This window comes from Trachypithecus francoisi, unplaced genomic scaffold (assembly GCF_009764315.1).
Source record: "Trachypithecus francoisi isolate TF-2019V2 unplaced genomic scaffold, Tfra_2.0 Lachesis_group20, whole genome shotgun sequence".
NCBI classification, from domain to species: domain Eukaryota; kingdom Metazoa; phylum Chordata; class Mammalia; order Primates; family Cercopithecidae; genus Trachypithecus; species Trachypithecus francoisi.
In genome coordinates this window covers 67198350-67219542 of record NW_022681466.1, presented here as the reverse complement: position 1 = coordinate 67219542, position 21193 = coordinate 67198350, and the positions used below count along the sequence as shown (strand labels likewise).

Here is a 21193-nt window from a genome sequence, read left to right as displayed (position 1 = left end):
GAGGCCGAGGCAGGAGAATGGCATAAACCCGGGGGGTGGAGCTTGCAGTGAGCTGAGATCGCACCAGTGCACTCCAGCCTGGGCTACAGAGTGAGACTCCATCTCAAAACAAAAAACAAAAAAACAAAAACTCTAATGAAATAACTAGGCATCGTGTCTCAGGCCTGTAATCCCAGCACTTTGGGAGGCAGAGGTGGGCAGATCATAGGGTCAAGAGTTTGAGACCAGCCTAACCAACATGGTGAAACCCCATCTCTACCAAAAATACAAAAAATTAGCTGGGCATGGTGGTGGTGGCGCATGCGCCTGTAGTCTCAGCTACTTGGGAGGCTGAGGCAGGAGGATCGCTTGAACCCAGGAGGTGGAGGTTGCAGTGAGCTGAGATCATGCCACTGCACTCCAGCCTGGTGAGAGAGCAAGACTCCATCTCAAAAAAAAAAAAAAAAATTATAATGAGGTAGACATTATTGGTGGGCAAACTAGGCAGATCATGCTAGAAAGAAGCAAACCAACTTGGCTACTACTTGCAGCCAAAGGCGTCCTAATGAATATTGGTATCTTAATCAAAGGACATGAAGGGATGGTCTACAGGCAGAACTAAGTAAACAGTTTTTCCTAAATCAAGAAAGACACAGGAAAAATCTTAAGGAGCTTATAACTTTTATGGGATCCAGTCCTAAAGTAGATTAGACCGATGTAGAATCCTGTCTGGAGACGTTCTCCCCTTCAATTCAATGGGAAGGCTCTTTTCTGGCATGAACTCTCCGATGTCTAATGAGTTCTGAGCACCATCCATAAGCTTTCCCACATTCTTTACATATAAAAGGTTTCTCTCCACTGTGAACTCTCCGATGCTGACTGAGATATGAGCTTTGACTAAAGGCCTTCCCACACTCATTACACTCATAGGGCTTCTCTCCTGAGTGAATCCTCTGATGCTGAACAAGATGAGCACCCCACCTGAAGGCCTTCCCACATTCGTTACATTCGAAGGGTTTCTCTCCTGTATGAATTCTCTGATGCTGACCGAGGTTTGAGCTCTGTTTGAAAGTTTTCCCACAGTCACTACACTTATAGGGTTTCTCTCCAGAATGAACTCTCTGGTGGACAACAAGATGTGAGTTATAAATGAAGGTTTTACCACATTCACTACATTCATGGTCTTTTTTCCCTGTTGGAATTTCCTTATGGGTGACAACCATCTGCATGAAACTTTTCCCCTGGGCAGGAGACCACCTCAGTGTCTGGGCTTTGGGATTTCTCTGCTGCAGTTGTAAGGTACCCTCAGAGGTAGCTTCAAATGTAGAGGTGTCAGTAGCAAGATTTTCTGAGGACACCTGTGATTCCACTTCAGTAATGGGTGGTTGTGGCAATGATCCTTTGTCCTTGGGCTCTGGGCCATCTTCTGTAACAACTGACAGAAAATGTAAATATACCTGTTCTGGATGTATGAAGAAATGACACTTAGATTAAAATTTACATTTCTGGAATGAAAACAAATGCTTAAAAACTACTATATATATGACAAAGACTGGAAGAATATTTACTTGGATATTACCAACGGTTATCTCTTGGTGATGGGACTACACAGAGAAGAGAGTTTCTGCTTTTTAATTTCTCCCATTTGTCTGCTTTTTTTCCCCTAATTTCTCCATAATGAAACACTAAAGAAGTTTTATTGAAAAAATGAAGGCAACCCGGATGCGGTGGCTCACGCCTGTAATCCCAGCACTTTGGGAGGCTGAGGCGGGTGGATCACGAGGTCAGGAGATCAAGACCATCCTGGCTAACACTGTGAAACCCCGTCTCTACTAAAAAATACAGAAAAAAAAAAAAAAAACTAGCCGGGCGAGGTGGCGGCGCCTGTAGTCCCAGCTACTCGGGAGGCTGAGACAGGAGAATGGCGTGAACCCGGGAGGCGGAGCTTGCAGTGAGCTGAGATCCGGCCACAGCACTCCAGCCTGGGTGACAGAGCGAGACTCCGTCTCAAAAAAAAAACAAAACAAAAACAAAAACAAAAAGCGGCCGGGCGCGGTGGCTCAAGCCTGTAATCCTAGCACTTTGGGAGGCCGAGACGGGCGGATCACGAGGTCAGGAGATCGAGACCATCCTGGCTAGCACGGTGAAACCCCGCCTCTACTAAAAAAAATACAAAAAATTAGCCGGGCGAGGTGGCGGGCGCCTGTAGTCCCAGCTACTCGGGAGGCTGAGGCAGGAGAATGGCGTAAACCCGGGAGGCGGAGCTTGCAGTGAGCTGAGATCCGGCCACTGCACTCCAGCCTGGGCGACAGAGCGAGACTCCGTCTCAAAAAAAAAAAAAAAAAAAAAAAAAAAAAAAAAAAAAAAAAAAAAAGCAAGCCGGGCGAGGTGGCGGGCGCCTGTAGTCCCAGCTCCTCGGGAGGCTGAGGCAGGAGAATTGCATGAACCCGGGAGGCGGAGCTTGCAGTGAGCCGAGATCGTGCCACTGCACTCTAGCCGGGGCGACAGAGCAAGACTCCATCTCAAAAAAAGAAAAAAGGCAATTACAAAAGCATGGTATTTTTTTTTAGGATTTTTCATATTTTCAAGGAATCAGGGAGTGATGGTGTGATGAAAGGGAAAAACAAGAATCATTAGGGTTAAGGAAAAGGGAGGTTTCTTTTTTTTTTTTGAGACGGAGTCTCACTCTGTGGCCCAGGCTGGAGTGCAGTGGCCGGATCTCAGCTCACTGCAAGCTCCGCCTCCCGGGTTCCCGCCATTCTCCTGCCTCAGCCTCCAGAGTAGCTGGGACTACAGGCGCCCGCCACCTCGCCCGGCTAGTTTTTTGTATTTTTTTAGTAGAGACGGGGTTTCACCATGTTAGCCAGGATGGTCTTGATCTCCTGACCTCATGATCCGCCCATCTCGGCCTCCCAAAGTGCTGTGATTACAGGCTTGAGCCACCGCACCCAGCCTGGAAAAGGGAGGTTTCTAAAGGCAAAAAAACTGTGCCCTTCCTGGCTCTGCAACCTTCACCTCTGCCCATCCATTTCCCAGCTGCATAAATCTATAGTCTCTTTAGAGGATCCTCAACTAACTGCTTCCTTTACCAAAAGGACTTCCAGCTCCCTGCCTCCTATCTGCTTGGTGATTTCTGCCTTTCTCTTCCTTAAAAAGGGAAAAAGAGTGTGTTGCCTTTTTGTTTGTTTTTTTTTTTTGAGACGGAGTCTCGCTCTGTCGCCCGGGCTGGAGTGCAGCGGCCGGATCTCAGCTCACTGCAAGCTCCACCTCCCGGGTTTACGCCATTCTCCTGCCTCAGCCTCCGGAGTAGCTGGGACTACAGGCGCCCACCACCTCGCCGGCTAGTTTTTTTATTTTTTAGTAGAGACGGGGTTTCACCGTGTTAGCCAGGATGGTCTCGATCTCCTGACCTCGTGATCCGCCCGTCTCGGCCTCCCAAAGTGCTGGGATTACAGGCTTGAGCCACCGCGCCCGGCCTGCCTTTTTGTTTTTAAATGTCCATAGAACATTTTATGTTTTATCTGTTGTAACACTCCCTATAGCCTAAGGAGAACAGAAACCAACTGCTTTAAGATAACTCAAGGTCATTTGACTTTTTTTTTTTTTTCTGTTGCCCAGGCTGGAGTGTAGTGGCATGGTCTTGGCTCACTGTAACCTCCGCTTCCCTGGTTCAAGTGATTCTCATGCCTCAGCCTCCCCGGTAGCTGGGATCACAGGTGCGTACCACCACACCCGGCTAATTTTTGTATTTTTAGTAGAGACAGGGTTTCGCCATGTTAGCCAGGCTGGTCTTGAACTCCTGACCCCAAGTGATCCGCCTGCCTCAGCCTCCCAAAGTGCTGGGATTATAGGTGTGAGCCACTGTGCCCAGCCAAGATCATTTGATTTTTAAAAATTCGTTTTTTCAGGTTAAATGCTGTGGTTAAAAAAATCTGAAATATGCTTGCTATAGAGAAAAAAAAAAATCACACAATAGCTAGCTTCTTTTTGAAAGTAAAGTAATAAAAGTGATAAATGAATACAGGCTTACTAAACAGAAGTTAAGGAGACAAGAAAAAGTCTGAAAAAAAGGCAAAGAAGAAAGAAGAGCTGAGAAGTAGAAACATACTTTTGGGACAGAATCTAATTAATCTCCATTTCTATTTTTTCCCATTTTGTAACTAACAAGAATTTGATTTTTTCAAATGCCTTGGTTTGGTGATAGTGATGTCGGGGAGGGGTTATGGTGTAAAAGCAAGTATCAAGTAGACTCTTTTTGGTTAGCAGCATATTCACAATATGGTCACGATGCTACAGAGGTCAACAAGGAGAGTTCACACCCTGAGGCTCTAAGCCTAGTGTTTGCCACTGGCAGAGAGGAGAGGTTGTTTGCCGGCATGTATGCAGGCCAAGAAGGAAGTTTCTGTAGTGAATCTGAAGGGTAGAAGGTGAGGGCACACATAAGAGAGTTTCAAATAGGGTTGTTTACATGAGGAAGAGGTGGTAGATAATGTGATGACAAGGGCTGTTTACATGAGGAAGAGGTGGTAAAGGTGATGACAGGCTGTATCTCACATAGGAGTGCTTTATGGCTTATAAAGTGTGTTTTGCAAGGCCTTAGGAGTTTAAAAAAAAAAAAAAAAGGATCTCAAGGCTGGCCTCTAGCTCAGGGCAGAGTTATTATAGACTAGGAGTTAAGTGCAGTGAAGATGATAAGGCATAAGTGAATGAACTATTTCCTGGTCCTGATTTAGGGCTCTCAAAAGTTAAGAGACGCTGGCCAGGCTTTATATCTAGATATGACCCAAGTTCAGCTTAATCCTCAGAGCTATCTTATGAGGCAGGTTATTCTTACTCCTAATTTTACAAGTGATGAAACAGGCAAAGTCTCTCACTTAAGAGATAAGAAAAGTAAGGCTGTGATGATACCAAACATTTAAGTGCCTACTACTATTTACCCTTTACAGGTACTAGGTACTGTGCCCTTTATCATCCCTCTTTCTTCTCTCCCTCCCCACAGAATCCTGCTCCTCACCACTCTCTGGGAAAGGCTGGGTCTCCTTAGGCTGGAGCCGGATGCTCAGTGCTTCCTGGGCTGCTCCCAGAGATTCCTTCTTCTCCCATGGCTCTTCCTGTGCAGGTCCACGTGCAGGGCCTGGGACCTGGAGGTGATCAGGCACCACTCAGTTTTAAATTTTCTTCCAATTACTAGTGTGGTTCCTGTCCCCTGCCTGGACACTTGCAGATGTGACCCTCCTTGGACCAAAGCTTCCAAGAAGACTTTAGAGAGCCTCCTTGGAGTCAGCACAAGGGAAGGAAGAGGAACTAGAGTCTCTTTCTCATTCAGGGCTCCAGGGCGGAAAAGACAGACACAGAAACATATACTAACTGCTCTACCTGGCCCAAGAGAGGTTTGAACTTGGCAACTCCCCCTACTGCTGCCCCTCTGTCCAGCCTGAAGGTCATTGATCTGGCTCCCATAACAGACCAAATCCCCCTTCCCACCTGCGGCTCTGGTTCAAGTCCTTTCTCTAAATCCTCCAGCACAGTCACAGCCTCCTCTCCACTCTTAGGGTGATGTCCCCGCACCCACGACTGGAGCTCCTCAGGCAGGATGGTCAAGAATTGTTCTAGCACCAGGAACTCCAGGATCTGCTCCTTCGTGTGTTTCTCTGGCCTTAGCCACTCACAGCAGAGTACCCGTAGTTGGCTCAAGGCCTCCCGGGGACCAGGAGTCTCCTGGTAGCGGAGATGCCTGAAGCGTTGGCGGAAGATCTCTTGACTGGTAGAGTGGTTCCCAGGTAGCCTGGTCTCATACTCACAAGACTGTTCCTCTTCCTTTGGTTCCATCATCATAATCTTCTCTTGTCCCCGTGTACCCTGAAGGGCCAGAGTTTCAGCTGCTGTTAGTGATACAGCCATTCTAGTCTGGACTAGCTCTGCAGAAGGCTCATACCAGCTGAAATATTGCAAGGGCCCCCTGTAACATAAGAAGAAATCATTCCTCCTCTCCTTTTTTTTTTTTTGAGACAGAGTCTCACTCTGTTACCCAGGCTGGAGTGCAGTGGTGTGATCTCAGCTCACTGCTACCTCCACCCCCAGGGTTCTAGAGATTCTCCTACCTCAGCCTCCCGAGTAGCTGGGATTACAGGCGCCCACCACCACGCCCAGCTAATTTTTTTGTATTTTTAGTAGGGACAGGGTTTTGCCATATTGGCCAGGCTGGTCTTGAACTCCTGACCTCAGGTGATCCACCCGCCTTGGCCTCCCAAAGTGGCAGGATTACAGGCATGAGCCACCATGCCTGGCCTCTTCTTCTTTTTTTCGTTCATTAAACATATACTCAGCACTACAAAGAGTCAAACCCTGTACTATATATACCCTTTAGTCCGGCTTTTTCTTCCACCCCTCCCGAGAATTCTGATGTACTAAGTCAATGTTTTTGAGAAACTTGCATTGTTGTAGAGACGGGGATGTGAAGTGGTTTTCTACAATACAGCTAAATAAATGGCATTAACAGGAAAAAATATCAAGAAAAAAAAGTTGTGGGGGCCTATGGGAAGAAATGACTATTGGGAAGAAACAAGTTTGAAGCAAAACCCAAGTTTCCAGATGCTGAGCCCAGAGCCAAGCAGCTTTCACTGCAAGGTGGGGTTTGCTGGGGAGGCTCCTCCCTGCTTTAAAAACTTCTGAAGTAGCAGTTTCAGCAAAAGAAAAACGTTAAGTCGTTAAGTCCCCTCCAAGGAGTTGGATCTCATTCAAACGCAGAAGCCCTATTAAGGGGCAGCTATGAACAAAACTCGGGTACAGTGACCTGCGTCAAGGAATCTAACAGGTGTAAACCACAAAAGCAGCTGAGATAGGTCTCAACCAATTTAGGGGTTACTTTGCTAAGGTTGAGGATGCAGCCAGGAAAAAGACACACAAGCCACAGTAAGATCCGCGGCCCGCACTTTTACCACCGAGGGTTTTGAGGGCTTCAATTTAATGGGGAGAAAGCTGGCAGGAGGGGAAGGAGTAAAGAAGAGGGTGAGTATGTGGTGAGGTAAGTGGCCGCATTCTTGTGAGGATTTGATTAGAGCTGAGTTCACCTGTTGCACGTGAAAAGAGGAAGTCAATTATGAATTTGTCTCGTGCTCAGTAAATCTGCATTTTCCACAAGATAAAGTAGATATAGAGTAGAGGAAGAAGTCAAATAGCTTTGTCTCCGGGTGGGGGAAGGATTTCTAGTCTTGCCCGGTGAAGCTGGGCTGTTCATTTACATTGCCAGGGTGAGGGAGGCCATCTGGGGCATATGTTGCTTTCTGTCTTGCAGCTATCGGTTTAGGAACAAAAGGAAAGGCAGTTTTTTTCCGTGACTCAGTTTCCAAGCTTAACTCTTCCCTTTGGCATAGTAAGTTTGGGGTCCTGAGATTTCATTTTCCTTTCACACAGGGAAGGAGGTGGGACGCATCAGAGGCCAAGAAAGGAGCACAGAGGGGCCGCTGGCCGAAGACAAAGGAGGCGCGAAGCAAAACGCGGAGCTCGTGTCTCCCAGGGTGATGCCCGGCGGCGCTGGCCCCAGCAAAACTTCTCTACCCTGGCCTGGGGCAGGTGCCCGCCCGGGAGCCCGGGAAGGGGGCCGTCGTCCAGGCCAGGTACAACTCCCCCTCCCACCCTTCACTCCCTACCCGGGGGTGTCGAGAAAAGATTAGAGGGACATCAAGACCCCCCTCCACGGCACGTGACGCAACGCGGGCAGCGCAGCGCGGGCACCGTGGGCAACCCAAACCCCTCTCCACACACGCCCGCGGAGCTGCCTGCCAGGCCTGCTCACTGCAGAGCCGCCGCTGCCTGCGGGACGGGCAAAAGCCAAGCCGCGAGGTGGACCTCGGGGAAGCCGCCGCCAACACTCACCTCACAGGACCAGGAGGTTCCATCCGGGCGCTGCCGCGAACCGCGCCACTTCCAGCCCTCACCCCCAGCTGCAGGTTTGCGCCTGCGCAGGTCGCAGCCTCGGCCTCCATCTCCCAGAAGCCTCCGCGACGCCGGCTTCCGCTGAGGACTTTGGCCCAGGCGCGTGGGTCCTGCCGAAAGGCTGGGAGCCCGGGAACGGTTCCCGTACTTGAGCCCAGCGGGAAAGAGCGCGCCGCCTGCACGACTGGAATGGCGCGGCCGGATGCCCTGGAGGCCCCTGGGAATTGCAGTCCTTGCTCAGGTGGAGCGCGAGCCCCGTAAGCGGGTGACTTCACCAAGTTTGGCGGGTCTCTTGTGGAGTTGTGCCTGAAAGGGCGGTGCTGGCGGACAGATGTCAGGGAAATTCTGGCCTTGTGCATGGCCTGTGGTAACACTTCTCCAGGAGTTCTATTTTCTTTTCTTTTTTTTTTTGAGACAGAGTCTCGCTCTGTTGCCCAGGCTGGAGTGCAGTGGCCGATCTCAGCACACTGCAAGCTCCGCCTCCGGGGTTTACGCCATTCTCCTGCCTCAGCCTCCCGAGTAGCTGGGACTACAGGCGCCCGCCACCGCGCCCGGCTAGTTTTTTGTGTTTTTTAGTAGAGTGGGGGTTTCACCGTGTGAGCCAGGATGGTCTCGATCTTCTGACCTCGTGATCCACCCGTCTCGGCCTCCCAAAGTGCTGGGATTACAGGCTTGAGCCACCGCGCCCGGCCAAGAGTTCTATTTTCCAGTTACCTCTTCCCAGACCTGATGAGAGGGTCACAGCTGAGGAAGACGGTTCCCTCCACGAAAAAATATTCCCCAACCACTGGCCGGGTACGGGGAGGGGAGGAGAAAGAAGAATTCTAAGGTTAATTTTATTGCGATGCGGGAAATAGGAGTTGGTGTTTTTTTGTTTATTTTTAATTTTTTTTATATTTTATATTTTATTTTATTTTATTTTATTTTTTGAGACGTGGTGGCCAATATGGTGAAACCCTGTCTCTATTAAAAATACAAAAAGGTTAGCCTGGCGTGGTGGCCGGCGCCTGTAGTCCCCACTACTCAGGAGACAGGAGAATCGTTTGAACCTGGGAAGCAGAAGTTGCAATGAGCTGAGATAGTGCCACTGCACTCCAGCCTGGGCTACAGAACGAGACTCCATCTCAAAAAAAAAAAAAATTAATTAATTAAAAATAAATTTATCTCACTATCAAATTTGTAGGATATTGATTGATCCAGTCTCTCAATACTTTCATAAAATAGCTTTTCTCTCAATACTTTTATAAAATAGCTTAATCCTAGTCTCTCCAGGAAAAATTGTTATTCAACTGTGTAGTTCTCAGATTATTAAACTTGTTTCTCCAAGATATAGTATCCTTGAAAATGTACATAACACCCCCCCCCCCCAAATCCTTGTAATTTACTTATACTGGGCCAAGTCCCGTCTGACTTCAAGTAGGATCAGGAAGTGCAGAATCTTGTAATCCTCAAGGTCATGGTTGGGGGATATATTATCTTTTTTCCTTCAAAGTGCCATGGATAATTACTGCACGTAGGAGCTATGGATAAAATTAGTTATTTGTTGAATGTCTACTATGTGTCTAGAACTATGCTAGGAACTTAATGAAATTGTCTCATTTAGTCTTCACAGTTGCCCCACAAGGGACTGTATTAATGTCATTATCTTGATTTTACAGATGAGAAAAATCAAGACTCAGAAACAATAAAGGTTACAGAGATGAAATTGACAGAGCCTGGATTTCGGTATGTCAGACTTCAACATGCCATTATACTTTCAAATCCTACAGAATAGATTGAATCACAACTTCCACGTTTACATGAAAGAAGACGATGGGTCTTACGACTTACCATCAATTTCCCTTTCCTGATTTAATTAGCTGCTTCTGTGTCTAATTTTGCTAGGAATGGGGGAATAACGCAAACTCCCTAAACTACATATTGACATTTATACTAATGTGAAAACCTCAAGTCCATTTGCAGACTTTTGGATTAGATTCTGTCCCAGAAAGACATCCACCCTAGAGTTCAGGATATCATAGCCATTTTACTGTTCCCCTGGCACAATTCATAGTAAGGAAAAAAAGACAAGGGGATAGCTATTAGATTCCCAGTGCTGCTAAACAGGAGACACAAGGACACCATTTTGTGATGATGATGGTGCTTTATGCAGCTTCCACCATTTACAAGATTTTCCTGTGGTGTGGAACCTCTGACAATAAAGGGGTGAAATGGAACTAGAAGCTTATTCCAGTCAAGATTTCTGATTTGGCCGGGCGCGGTGGCTCAAGCCTGTAATCTCAGCACTTTAGGAGGCCGAGACGGGCGGATCACGAGGTCAGGAGATCGAGACCATCCTGGTGAACACGGTGAAACCTTGTCTCTACTAAAAATACAAAAACTAGCCGGGCGAGGTGGCAGGCACCTGTAGTCCCAGCTACTGAGGAGGCTGAGGCAGGACAATGGCATAAATCCGGGAGGCGGAGCTTGCAGTGAGCTGAGATCTGGCCACTGCACTCCAGCCCGGGCGACAGAGCGAGACTCCGCCTCAAGAAAAAAAAAAAAATTTTCTGATTTATCTTGTGGTAAGCATTTGGGGAGGACATACCTGCACATGACCTGAGACTAAGTACTATACACCGAATCAGATGAAAATTAGCTCTTAGGAAGCTTAGAATTTTCCAAGCAGTTATGGCAAAAACAAACTCTCCTTCTCTCTTCCTATATGTACATACTGACATCTTTATCATTACTGTCTTTCTAGGGTTATGATTCTGTTTGGTTTCTTTGATGCTGTATTAGACCTGAGCTCTGATTGAAAATTCTTCCATGCTCACTACATTCCAAAACTTTATCTCCAGTATGAATTTCCAGATGCCTCACAAGGTCCGAGCTCCATCTGAAGGCTTTCCCATGCTTGTCACATTCATAGGGCTTTCCTCCACTATGAATTCTATGATGTTGAATAAGGTGTGAGCTCTGATTACAAGTCTTTGAACATTCGTTGCATTCATAAAGTTTCCACTGTGAATTCTTTGATGCTGAATAAGTTGTGAGTTACCCCTCACATCTTTCCCATACCCACTGCATTTATAAGACCTCTCACCTGGATGGATTCGCTGATGTTCTATAAGGACTGAGTTCTGGCCATGTGCAGTGGCTCACGCCTGTAATCTCAGCACTTTAGGAGGCCGAGACGGGCGGATCACGAGGTCAGGAGATCGAGACCATCCTGGTGAACACGGTGAAACCTTGTCTCTACTAAAAATACAAAATTAGCCTGGCGTGGTGGTGGGCACCTATAATCCCAGCTACTCAGGAGGCTGAGGCAGGAGAATAGCTTTAACCCGGGAGGTGGAGGTTGCAGTGAGCTGAGATCACGCCACTGCACTCCGGCCTGGCCAACAGCAAGGCTCCGTCTCCAAAAACACACACACACAACACCCAAAATGGAACAGATGCAGTTCTGTGTTCCAGAGGGATTTATTTGTGATGCCTGTTCAAAACTCAAGAAGCCACCACCCTGATGCTCATCAAACCCTGGAGAAATTCCGTTTTTAGAGTGTCAGAAGCCCTCAAGAATAACCTTCCAGTCACTGCAGGAGGTCCTTACTCAGCAAGCCCCGGTCTCCTTCACTCTCCTGCACTCGTGCCTCGCAGATGGCCTCATGCGCGGACTGGCGGTCCAGCCTCCCGGGGACAGGGCCTGGGCGCACCCCGCGCCGCCGTTGGCCAGTGAGGCCCGGGTCCTCGAGGCGCCGGGCTAGGCAGAGCCTCCCGGGGCAGCGCCAGGGGATCCGGGCGGGGTGCGTGCGCCGAAGGGCCTCAAAGCTGCAGGGCTGGACGGCGCTAGGGGGGCAAGGCACGGAGACCAGGCGGAGGGGACAGCTAGCGGCTCACCGGGATAGGCGGGCCCCGGCTCCCAGCTCCAAATACGCGGCCTCTGTGGGAGCTTGTCTCCAGGCGCCCATCAGTCTTCCCTTCACTGGGCGCTACCTTGGCGGCCGCGCCCATGCTGTCCCCGCCCCAACTAGTAGTCATGATGAGGGGTCGCGGGCCTCGCTGGAGATGCTCACTGCAATGACTTACCGCCTGCGGTCTCTCTGCGCGCCGTCACTGACTGCCCGTCTGCGGGCGGCCGGCCTCACCACTCCAGGCTTCACGGGGCTGGGGCGCCGCACCATCGAGTCCAACGGAGTCCTCCTGCTTTCCTAGAAAAGCCGTGGGGAGAGAGGGGGAAGACTTCTGGCCCACGTGAGCCACCGTCGTGCGTGGCGTCTGAGGGGCATCTACCCGGAGTCACGGAGCCGACAAAAGGGAAAAGGCCGGTCCTTGTCCAGGAAGAGCTCAGCCTAGTGGAGCAGGCGACAAGTTACAGTTGCTGCCTTGCCATGGCCGTGGCCCGTGGAGGCACTAGACCGTCACCAGGAGTCCGTCAGGAAAGACGGGCAGATACGTGAGGCCTGGACAGGAAGGACTTGGGAGACACAAGACTGTACCGCGGAGACCCCTTTCGAGTCGGGCTCACCGGGATTTGATTTCCCCCTTAACAGAGGGAACATCTCTTGGAATGGCCACAGGGCAAGAGGGCGGTGCCTGCATTCTTGGGGAACTGCAGAGAGTTCATGGGTAAATAATAGGAAGGAAAAGTAAGTACTTTGCAGAAACCCTTCCCCAACTAGGTCAGACTCCCCACTGTAGTATCATATGCCTCTCCTTTTAGGCACTTACTATGGTTGCAACTTTATTAATGATTCCAATTAGTTTCTCTTCTACAATTATAACCTCCATCTGGCCAGAGACTTGTCCATTTATGCTCACCCTGCTTTGTAGCACCCAATGCTTAACACATATTAAAAGCTCGATAATGCTGGGTGAAGTGGCTCACGCCTCTAATCACAGCACTTGGGGAGGCTGATGCGGGTGGATCACGAGGTCAGGAGTGTTATGCCCAGACCGTTTGTTCCCCGAAGAAGACCACCAGAGTCCAGAGTCAAAGCCAAGCGGCAAGGATCTTTAATGCAAGTTCGAACTTGGTTCCTCCGTTCTATAACATACAAAAGAGCCCCGAATGATGCATGTGCCCGCTTTTTATAGCCCGATGCATACAGGATATGTAAGGTTACAGAGGTACAAAGGAATTCTTTTGGTTGCAGCATCACAACTGGTAATTTGGTTAATACAATTAACAGTTTCTATTTGTTCCCGCGCATTTAGTAAAACTACAAACGGTTGTGACCTTATCAGGGGCTCTCTAGGTGGTGTTTCTGAGATGTGTGGGGAGGGGGATGTATTTGCGTTGGGCTCAGGAAGTTGGGACAAAATAGAGGATTGTGTTTGTACTGGGCCCAGGACTAAGATATGTGGCAGACACTGGTAATTAGAGCAGGACAGAGACTTTCACAACGTTTGTCCTTACAATGTCTGGAGTCTATAGATAACCTTAATCGGTTAGGTCCGGGGTCGATCTTTAACTAGGCTCAGGGCGCCGCCCGGGCTGTCAGGGCGCTGCCCGGGCTGTTTGCCTGTGGACTTCAATTCTGCCTTTTAGTCTCTTCATTTGATCTCTTTCATTCCCCCCTTTCTCAGGTACATCTGGAGCCAATCTTGGGTCTTATAAGTCTGATTCTGTTTCAGCGTTTACAGGTTGTTATTGGGCTCTGAGGACCATGAGCTGTATGGTGTCAAACCTTTCCCTGACAAACTGCAAAACTCTGTTAATAACACAAGGTCCTACAGTAAGCAGAAATAGTAGACTTAGCAGGGGTCCAAGGAAGGGGGCTAACAGGGGAAACATAGAGGAATTTTACCATTGTCATCATGACACTGAGATTACAAACTTTACAAAGTAATAGAATATTACAAAGTAAGTGGGGGCAGGATGAGAGCACAGGATGGTGTTAACATTAAAATTGCTAATGAAATTTTGGGCATGCATAGTCATTGATAACATTTTATCAGGAAATAGGGTTTGAGAGCAGACAACCTGACTGACCAAAATTTATTAGGTGGGAATTTCCTCATCCTAATAAGCCTGAGAGCACTACAGGAGGCCGGGGCTTATTTCATCCCTTCGGCTTCAACTGTAAAAGGCGGCACGCCTCCAAGGGGGTCGTTTATAGGCCTACCCTCAGAGCGCATTCTCTTTCTCAGGGATATTCCTTGCTGAGAAAAAGAATTCAGCGATATTTCTCCTATTTGCATTCAAAAAGAAAAGAAATATGGCTCTGTTCCGTCCGGCTCATCGGCGGCCAGTTCAAGGTTACCTCCCTTGTTCCCTGAACATCACTGTTATACTGTTCTTTTTTCAAGATGCCCAGATTTCATATTGTTCAAACACACATGCTCTACAAACCATTTGTGCAGTTAACTCAATCATCACAGGGTCCTGAGGTGACATATATCCTCCTCAGCTTACAAAGAAGATGATGGGACTAAGAGATTAAAGTAAAGACATAGGAAATTACAAAAGTATTAAGTAAAGGCAGACATAAGAAATTACAAAAGTATTAATTTCGGAGAACTAATAAAATGTCCATGAAATCTTCATATTTTATGTTTTTCTGCCGTGGCTTCAGCCAGTCCCTCCATTCAAGGTCTCTGACTCCCCGCAACATTCTCTCTCCCTTTTTCTCTATATAAATGTGCCATGGCGGCTGGGCGCGGTAGCTCAAGCCTGTAATCCCAGCACTTTGGGAGGCCGAGACGGGCGGATCACGAGGTCAGGAGATCGAGACCATCCTGGCTAATACGGTGAAATCCCGTCTCTACTAAAAAAATACAAAAAACTAGCCGGGCGAGGTGGCGGGCGCCTGTAGTCCCAGCTACTCCGGAGGCTGAGGCAGGAGAATGGCGGGAACCCGGGAGGCGGAGCTTGCAGTGAGCTGAGATCTGGCCACTGCACTCAGCCTGGGCGACAGAGCGAGACTCCGTCTCAAAAAAAAAAAAAAAAAGTGCCATGGCGATGAAGGCTCGTTCGTTCTCTCGATTGTGGCATAGGATTCTTTGACTGGTCCAGCACACTAAAAACAAACCGATTAAACAGAGACACATAATTCCAAAATTTACTGCAGTAGAGTTCTCAATAGACTTAATCCAAGTCGTGGGGTTTAATCTATAAAGAATTTTTTTTTTTTTCACTTGATCTAATGCCTCAGTTCCAGGCACACTATTTAAATGACTTTGAGAGGCTTCAAAATTTGTTGTTCTAATTTAGAAATGTCTAAAGTGAGATTATCTCCTCTTCCCTGTAGATGGCGTTTTGCCATGTCCCAGTGATGTTTAGACTCATTATAAACTTGGGGTGTAATGCAAAAATCTGAAGTATTCCAGTCACACTGTAACTGGAAACGATACCTAATGGAAATATTTATCATCAATTCTTTTTCCTCCGATTAGGCAGGGCAACAATCATCTGTGGGACCAGGTACCTACACACTATTATTAACATATATTTTAATAGGATTATCCATCCATGTGACTGCCCGAATTAAGGGCGGGAAAGGCACATAAGCCCAGTAGGTATAATTAGCTGCAGCTGCTCCTGCAGGCATGGGGAGACTTACCACCATTGATACAACCATTAAAGCTGCAAGCAGCATTTTTTTTTTTTTTTTTTCCTGAGGTTTGTGTCACCTTTGTGCTGGCTAGGCTCTTTCTAGCTAACAGTGTCAGCTTCTTTAACTGTGCCCAGGTCGGCAGCTCTGCCTTCCTGGTGCGTGGTGACTTTATCTGTTTTTCTAATGTCACCACTTGATTTATCCTGCGAGTCAATGGTGCTCGATGGCTGTGTTTCCGTCCCCGTGGAGGCGCTTTTCTTTGCATCTCCGATGGGTTCATTGTAGAACTTCAAATGTTTAGTGGGTATCCAAATAGGAAGCTGATTTTCTCCTAGTGAAGCACAAGCAAAACCTCTTCCCCAGGTTATCACCTTCCTCTATTTCTCATGTCCTATCTTTGTTGTAACAAAGTGAACAGCTGGTGTAACTGATCATCCATGCTATATTTAATTAGAGCTGTCTTAACATCCTTTGTAGCCTGTACTACATATGCAGAATCTGATATAATATTAACAGGTTGATTAAAATCTTTTAACACTGTAATGACTGCAACCAACTCTGCTCTTGAGCAGATTGATATTGAGTTTTGATTACTCGCTCTTTTGGCCCTCTGTAAGTCACTTTTTCATTGCTGGAACCATCAGTGAATACTGTCAGAGCATTTTCTAAAGGTTTATGTCTGGTAATTTTAGGTAAAATCCAAGTAGTCAATTTTAAAAACTGGAAGATTTTTGTTTTTGGGTAATGATTATCAATAATTCTTACAAAATCTGCAAGGCCAATTTGCCATGCACCAGAATTGATAAAGGCTCGTTTAACTTGTTCCTTGGTTAAAGGAACAACTATTTTGTCTGGGTCATTACCACACAATTTTATTATTCGTAATCTTGTCTGACCAATTAATGTAGCTATTTGATCCAAGTACAACGCTGTGCCTACGCCGACAAGTCTTGTAACAGCCTTTTGTTTAGGCCAATTTTTTTTTTGGCCACTGATTTAAAGCAATGACAGAGATATCTGCTCCTGTGTCTACCACCCCTTCAAACTGTTTTCCTTGAATAATGGCCTTACACACAGGTCTGCTCTCAGAGACCAGACTTGCCCAATATGCAGCCTTTCCTGCCACATCAGTGCTTCCAAACCCTCCTGTTCTTTTTATTTCACTGTTTCCAACTTTAATATAAGGTAGGAGTAATAATTGAGCGATCCTGTCTCCTGGACTGGCACTCCAAGGAATTGAGGAACTAATAACCAATTGAATTTCGCCTTCATAGTCTGAATCAACCACACCAGTATGAATTTGAACTCCTTTTAGATTTAAACTTGATCTTCCTAAGATTAGTCCTACAGTCCCCTCAGGCAATGGGCCGTATACCCCTGTGGGGATTTTTTGTGGAGGCTCCCCTGGAAGCAGAGAGACTGCTTGTAAAGAACATAGATCTACTGCTGCACTGCCACTTGTGGCGGAGGATAATTGCTGTATTGTGATAACTGGCTTATTCCCTGAGACACTTGTGACAGTGGGGGTTGTTGTTCCTGAAAACGCTGAGGAACAAAGGGTTGAATTTTAAATGCCCCAGTTTGTTGCAGGGCCTGAGGCTGGCCCCTCCTCTCGTTTCCTGACAGTGAAAGGAGGGGCAGGCGGTTCCTGGGTCTTGGATTTTTCTCCCAGGCCCTAAGGCAGATAGCCCTGATTTGCTCAATGGCCTCATTTGGCATTATTGCTTGTTGGTCAACAGTGCTCCAATTTTGACCTATTCCTAATAGTTGATCTGCATCTATGTTAATTGGAGGATTGGCAGTCCTATTTCTTCGGACCTGCACTTGTGCCCCATCAATACACCAAGTCTTAAATTATAAAAATTGAGAGGGTGAAAGTGAGGATTTTGCCAGAATCTCCCAATCATTCCATACTGTAAGTGGGATGATTTTACCTTCTCTACTTGCTTGTTTTAATTCTTTGCCAATTTTTTTCCCAATCTTTTAGATCTAAAGTTCCCTGTTCCGGAAACCACGGACAAAACTGTTCTATTGTTTGAAAGAGCGTATTTAGATTTTTGCTAGACACTTTAACTCCCCCTATTTTTAAGAGAATTTTTATAAAGCTGCGATGAGGCATATTTACTTTTAGTTTGCTCCATTGTTACCCTAGGTTCTTCCAAGCGCACAAGCTTACCAAAGGCTGACTGTAGACGTACTCGGGAGTCTCTCGTCGACTTGTCTTCAATGACCACGCTCCAGCATACCTTCACCTTAGAGAAAAGCTTCCAAGTTGGGCACCAGATGAAGGGGTGGTGTGCCCCTCCACACCTGTGGGTGTTTCTCGTTAGGTGGAACGAGAGACTTTAGAAAAGAAATAAGACACAGAGACAAGGTATAGAGAAAGAAAGACGGGGCCCTGGGGACCAGCACTCAGTTTACAGAGGACCCACGCCGGCCCTTCAGAGTTACTTTCCCTTTCAGTGGGTCCGGGTGTGCTGGCCGCCTCCCGTCCGCCTGCTCCCTCCCGCGGCTCAGCCTGGGGGTGCTGAGGCCTGCGGCCCGGAGAGGTACGGAGGGGGTTCTATGGACAGTGGGTCCCCGCTATCAGGTAAACAGGTCCTGCAAGGGAAAGTGAGTTACGGAATATCAACAACAAGTTATGTCAGTCGCAGGTGCGCTCCAGAAATCTGGGTCAGAACAAGTTCAGACAAGAATCAGATGAGAGCCAGGGGACGTCTCCCACCGGTCTCCGCTGGCTGTCCTATAGCGCGTCCGCCAGGACTTATGCCAGCTTTCAGCTTCAGACCTCGCGAGTCACAGATTCAGAGCGGACTTAGAGAGCCGCGGATTCAGACAGGCTAACAGCCTCAGATTCAGAGTGGACTTAGAGAGCCGCGGATTCAGAATGGACACAGACAGACAAACAGAGACAAGCCGCAGACTCAGAGAGCCGCAGATTCAGAACGGACACAGACAGACAAACAGAGACGAGCCGCAGACTCAGAGAGCCGCAGATTCAGAACGGACACAGACAGACAAACAGAGACGAGCCGGCTCACCTATTAGCAGATCGGTCCTAGTAGATCCATTGACCAGGGGTCTGGTGGGCTTGGGGAATCCCGGGAGAGCCCCCAAATGTTATGCCCAGACCGTTTGTTCCCCGAAGAAGACCACCAGAGTCCAGAGTCAAAGCCAAGCGGCAAGGATCTTTAATGCAAATTCGAACTTGGTCCCTCCGTTCTATAACATACAAGAGGGCCCCGAATGATGCATGTGCCCGCTTTTTATAGCCCGATGCATACAGGATATGTAAGGTTACAGAGGTACAAAGGAATTCTTTTGGTTGCAGCATCACAACTGGTAATTTGGTTAATACAATTAACAGTTTCTATTTGTTCCCGCGCATTTAGTAAAACTACAAACGGTTGTGACCTTATCAGGGGCTCTCTAGGTGGTGTTTCTGAGATGTGTGGGGAGGGGGATGTATTTGCGTTGGGCTCAGGAAGTTGGGACAAAATAGAGGATTGTTTGTACTGGGCCCAGGACTAAGATATGTGGCAGACACTGGTAATTAGAGCAGGACAGAGACTTTCACAACATTTGTCCTTACAATGTCTGGAGTCTATAGATAACCTTAATCGGTTAGGTCTGGGGTCGATCTTTAACTAGGCTCAGGGCGCCGCCTGGGCTGTTTGCCTGTGGACTTCATTTCTGCCTTTTAGTCTCTTCATTTGATCTCTTTCAGGAGTTCGAGACCAGCCTGACCAACATGGTGAAACACCCTCTCTACTAAAAATACAAAAATTAGCCGGGTGTGGTGGCACATGGCTGTAGTCCCAGCTACTCAGTAGGCTGAGGCAGAAGAATCACTTGAACCCGGGAGGCAGAGGTTGCAGTGAGCCAAGATTGCACCACTGCACTCCAGCCTGGGTGACAGAGCGAGACTCTGTCTCAAAAAAAAAAAAAAAAAAAGCTCAGTAAATATTTATGGCACACGTGGATAAATGGGATTGCATCAGAATATGTATGTCACATTAAGCACTTTGGACTTCAGGCTGTAGTGGGAAATCAGTGTGGAAATTTAGAGAAGGGGTGGCACTATCAGATTTGTTCTGAAGGAAGATCATTCCAGCTGCCCTGTAGAGAAGGGTTGGAATCAGGGAGGCATGTTAGGAGGCTGGGTAATAGTACAGGCAAGAGATGATGGTGGCCTCACTCTAAGGGCATTAAAAATCAAGACAGGTGAGGCTGGGTACAGTGGCTCACACCTGTAATCCCAGGACTTTGGGAGGCCAAGGCAGCCAGATCACCAGGTTTTGAGACCAGGCTGGCCAACATGGTGGAACGCTGTCTCTACCAAAACTACAAAAATTAGCTGGGTGTACTGGCTTGCACCTGTAATCCCAGCTCCTCAGGAGGCTGAGGCAGGAGAATCACTTGAACCCGGGAGGCAGAGGTTGCAATGGGCCAAGTTCATGCCACTGCACTCCAGCCTAGGCAACAGAGTGGGACTCCATCTCAGGAAAAAAAAAAAAAAAAAAAAAAGACAAGTGGAATATATTGGCAGATTATTGGATAGCATTCACTTATTCTACCATAGTCATGCACTCGCTACCTCAGGGATGGTAGTGACAGTCTTATTTCCTATTGATGCAGGATTTTTTTCCTTGATTCCTTCGTGGGACTCAGGACAGGGGCACCCTGTTTACTCAGCCCACTGTGCTCAGCCTCTTGCAGGAGTGTGCAGGTAAGCAAGCAAATGCAGGATCTGACTGGCCACTACAGGCACCAGCACAAGCAAGCTCTATGCAGGGCCTGTGACCAGAGCAGGCATGAGAAAATGACTGCAGATCTAGTTGGCTGCTCTGGGCAGCTTCAGGAGCAAGCCCCATTTGGGGTCTGTGGTGGTACCCAAGTAGGGGTGCCTGTGACCCCAAAGCCCCAGAGGGAGTGTTACAGTGCTCTCTTAGTGCCACTGTTTGAGGATGGCTGTGTGTTAACAGCTCAGCTGGTTCCTAGCCTCATTGCGTGGGGTGGCTACCCGCCACCAGTGAGGGCAAAGGGCGGGTGTGACAGCCTTCTGGGTAGCCAAACTTGGTGGGTCCCCAGCTCTGGTCTGGCATCCAAGAAGAATGAGGTTGTGTAGAACACTTGAAGGATGATGAAGGTGGAGAATTTTATAGAGTGGTCACAATGGCTCTCAGTGGAGAGGGGAGCTAGAGAGGGGATAGAAAGGGCAGGTCATCTTCTCCCCAAAGTCTGGCTATCTCTTCCCGAAAGTCTGGCCATCTCTCTCGTCTGCTGACTGAGTCTGGGGTCTTTGTAGGCACAGAATGAGGGTGGGGCGGCCATAGATAGTTTTGGAAAAGGCAACATTCAATTGGTAAGAAGACATTATTCAGAAAGAACCAACTAGGAGGGAGCAAGCAAACAGGAATGGAAGTTCTTACTTTGGGCTGTGGGTTTCAGGCTTTTCGGCTCAAAGGTGGGGTTTCACTGGGGGCCTGCCACATCTGCTTAGAAATTCTCAACTTCCTGTCCTGCCTCTATCACTATCAAATATTTGTATGAAGAAACCTCTCCTAAGCCACATTCCCATCACCCCTCTTCCTCAAAGAGATGATCACACTCTGACTTTCTCAGCTTTGGTCCTCTTGGACTTTGGTTCTTTAGCTGTTTAAAATCTTATGAAGGCAAACTTTGGTCATTTAGGCTCTTTTCTCAAAGTTCGAAAGTAGACTGCTCCTTAACAGGTAGGT

At 47.8% G+C, this 21193-nt stretch overlaps 2 protein-coding genes across 4 annotated transcripts in view; one reads left to right on the top strand and one right to left on the bottom strand.

The window, feature by feature from the left end:
* ZFP3 (ZFP3 zinc finger protein) overlaps nt 1–10882 on the top strand; it is a 42147-nt gene extending 31265 nt beyond the window's left edge. The window contains exons 3-5 of one of the 3 annotated variants that reach the window (XR_004430870.1): nt 7393–7595; nt 9573–9639; nt 10658–10882. The gene's annotated coding sequence lies outside the window, so the exon portion shown is untranslated. Of the gene's footprint in view, nt 1–7392; nt 8172–9572; nt 9640–10657 lie in introns of all 3 variants that reach the window. The other 2 variants (XR_004430869.1, XR_004430868.1) reach the window with 2 other exon arrangements.
* ZNF232 (zinc finger protein 232) lies at nt 642–8307 on the bottom strand. The gene is made up of 4 exons (XM_033184924.1): nt 7855–8307; nt 5464–5938; nt 4994–5120; nt 642–1441 (listed from the first exon to the last, which is right to left on the bottom strand). Exons 1-4 carry the CDS (start codon nt 8271–8273, stop codon nt 732–734), a joined length of 1731 nt encoding a protein of 576 aa, XP_033040815.1. The 5' UTR covers nt 8274–8307; the 3' UTR covers nt 642–731.
* Nucleotides 10883–21193: the final 10311 nt, after the last annotated feature.

What these genes read in the sequence shown, in the direction of transcription:
- ZNF232 (XM_033184924.1), bottom strand. Translation starts at nt 8,273, where the DNA reads ATGCACAAGGCCAGAATTTCCCTGACATCTGTCCGCCAGCACCGCCCT. An exon ending in GACTTGAACCAGAGCCGCAG is followed by an intron (nt 5,121 to 5,463) that starts GTGGGAAGGGGG and finishes GATCACCTCCAG; the next exon opens with GTCCCAGGCCCTGCACGTGG. An exon ending in CCAGCCTTTCCCAGAGAGTG is followed by an intron (nt 1,442 to 4,993) that starts GTGAGGAGCAGG and finishes TCATACATCCAG; the next exon opens with AACAGGTATATTTACATTTT.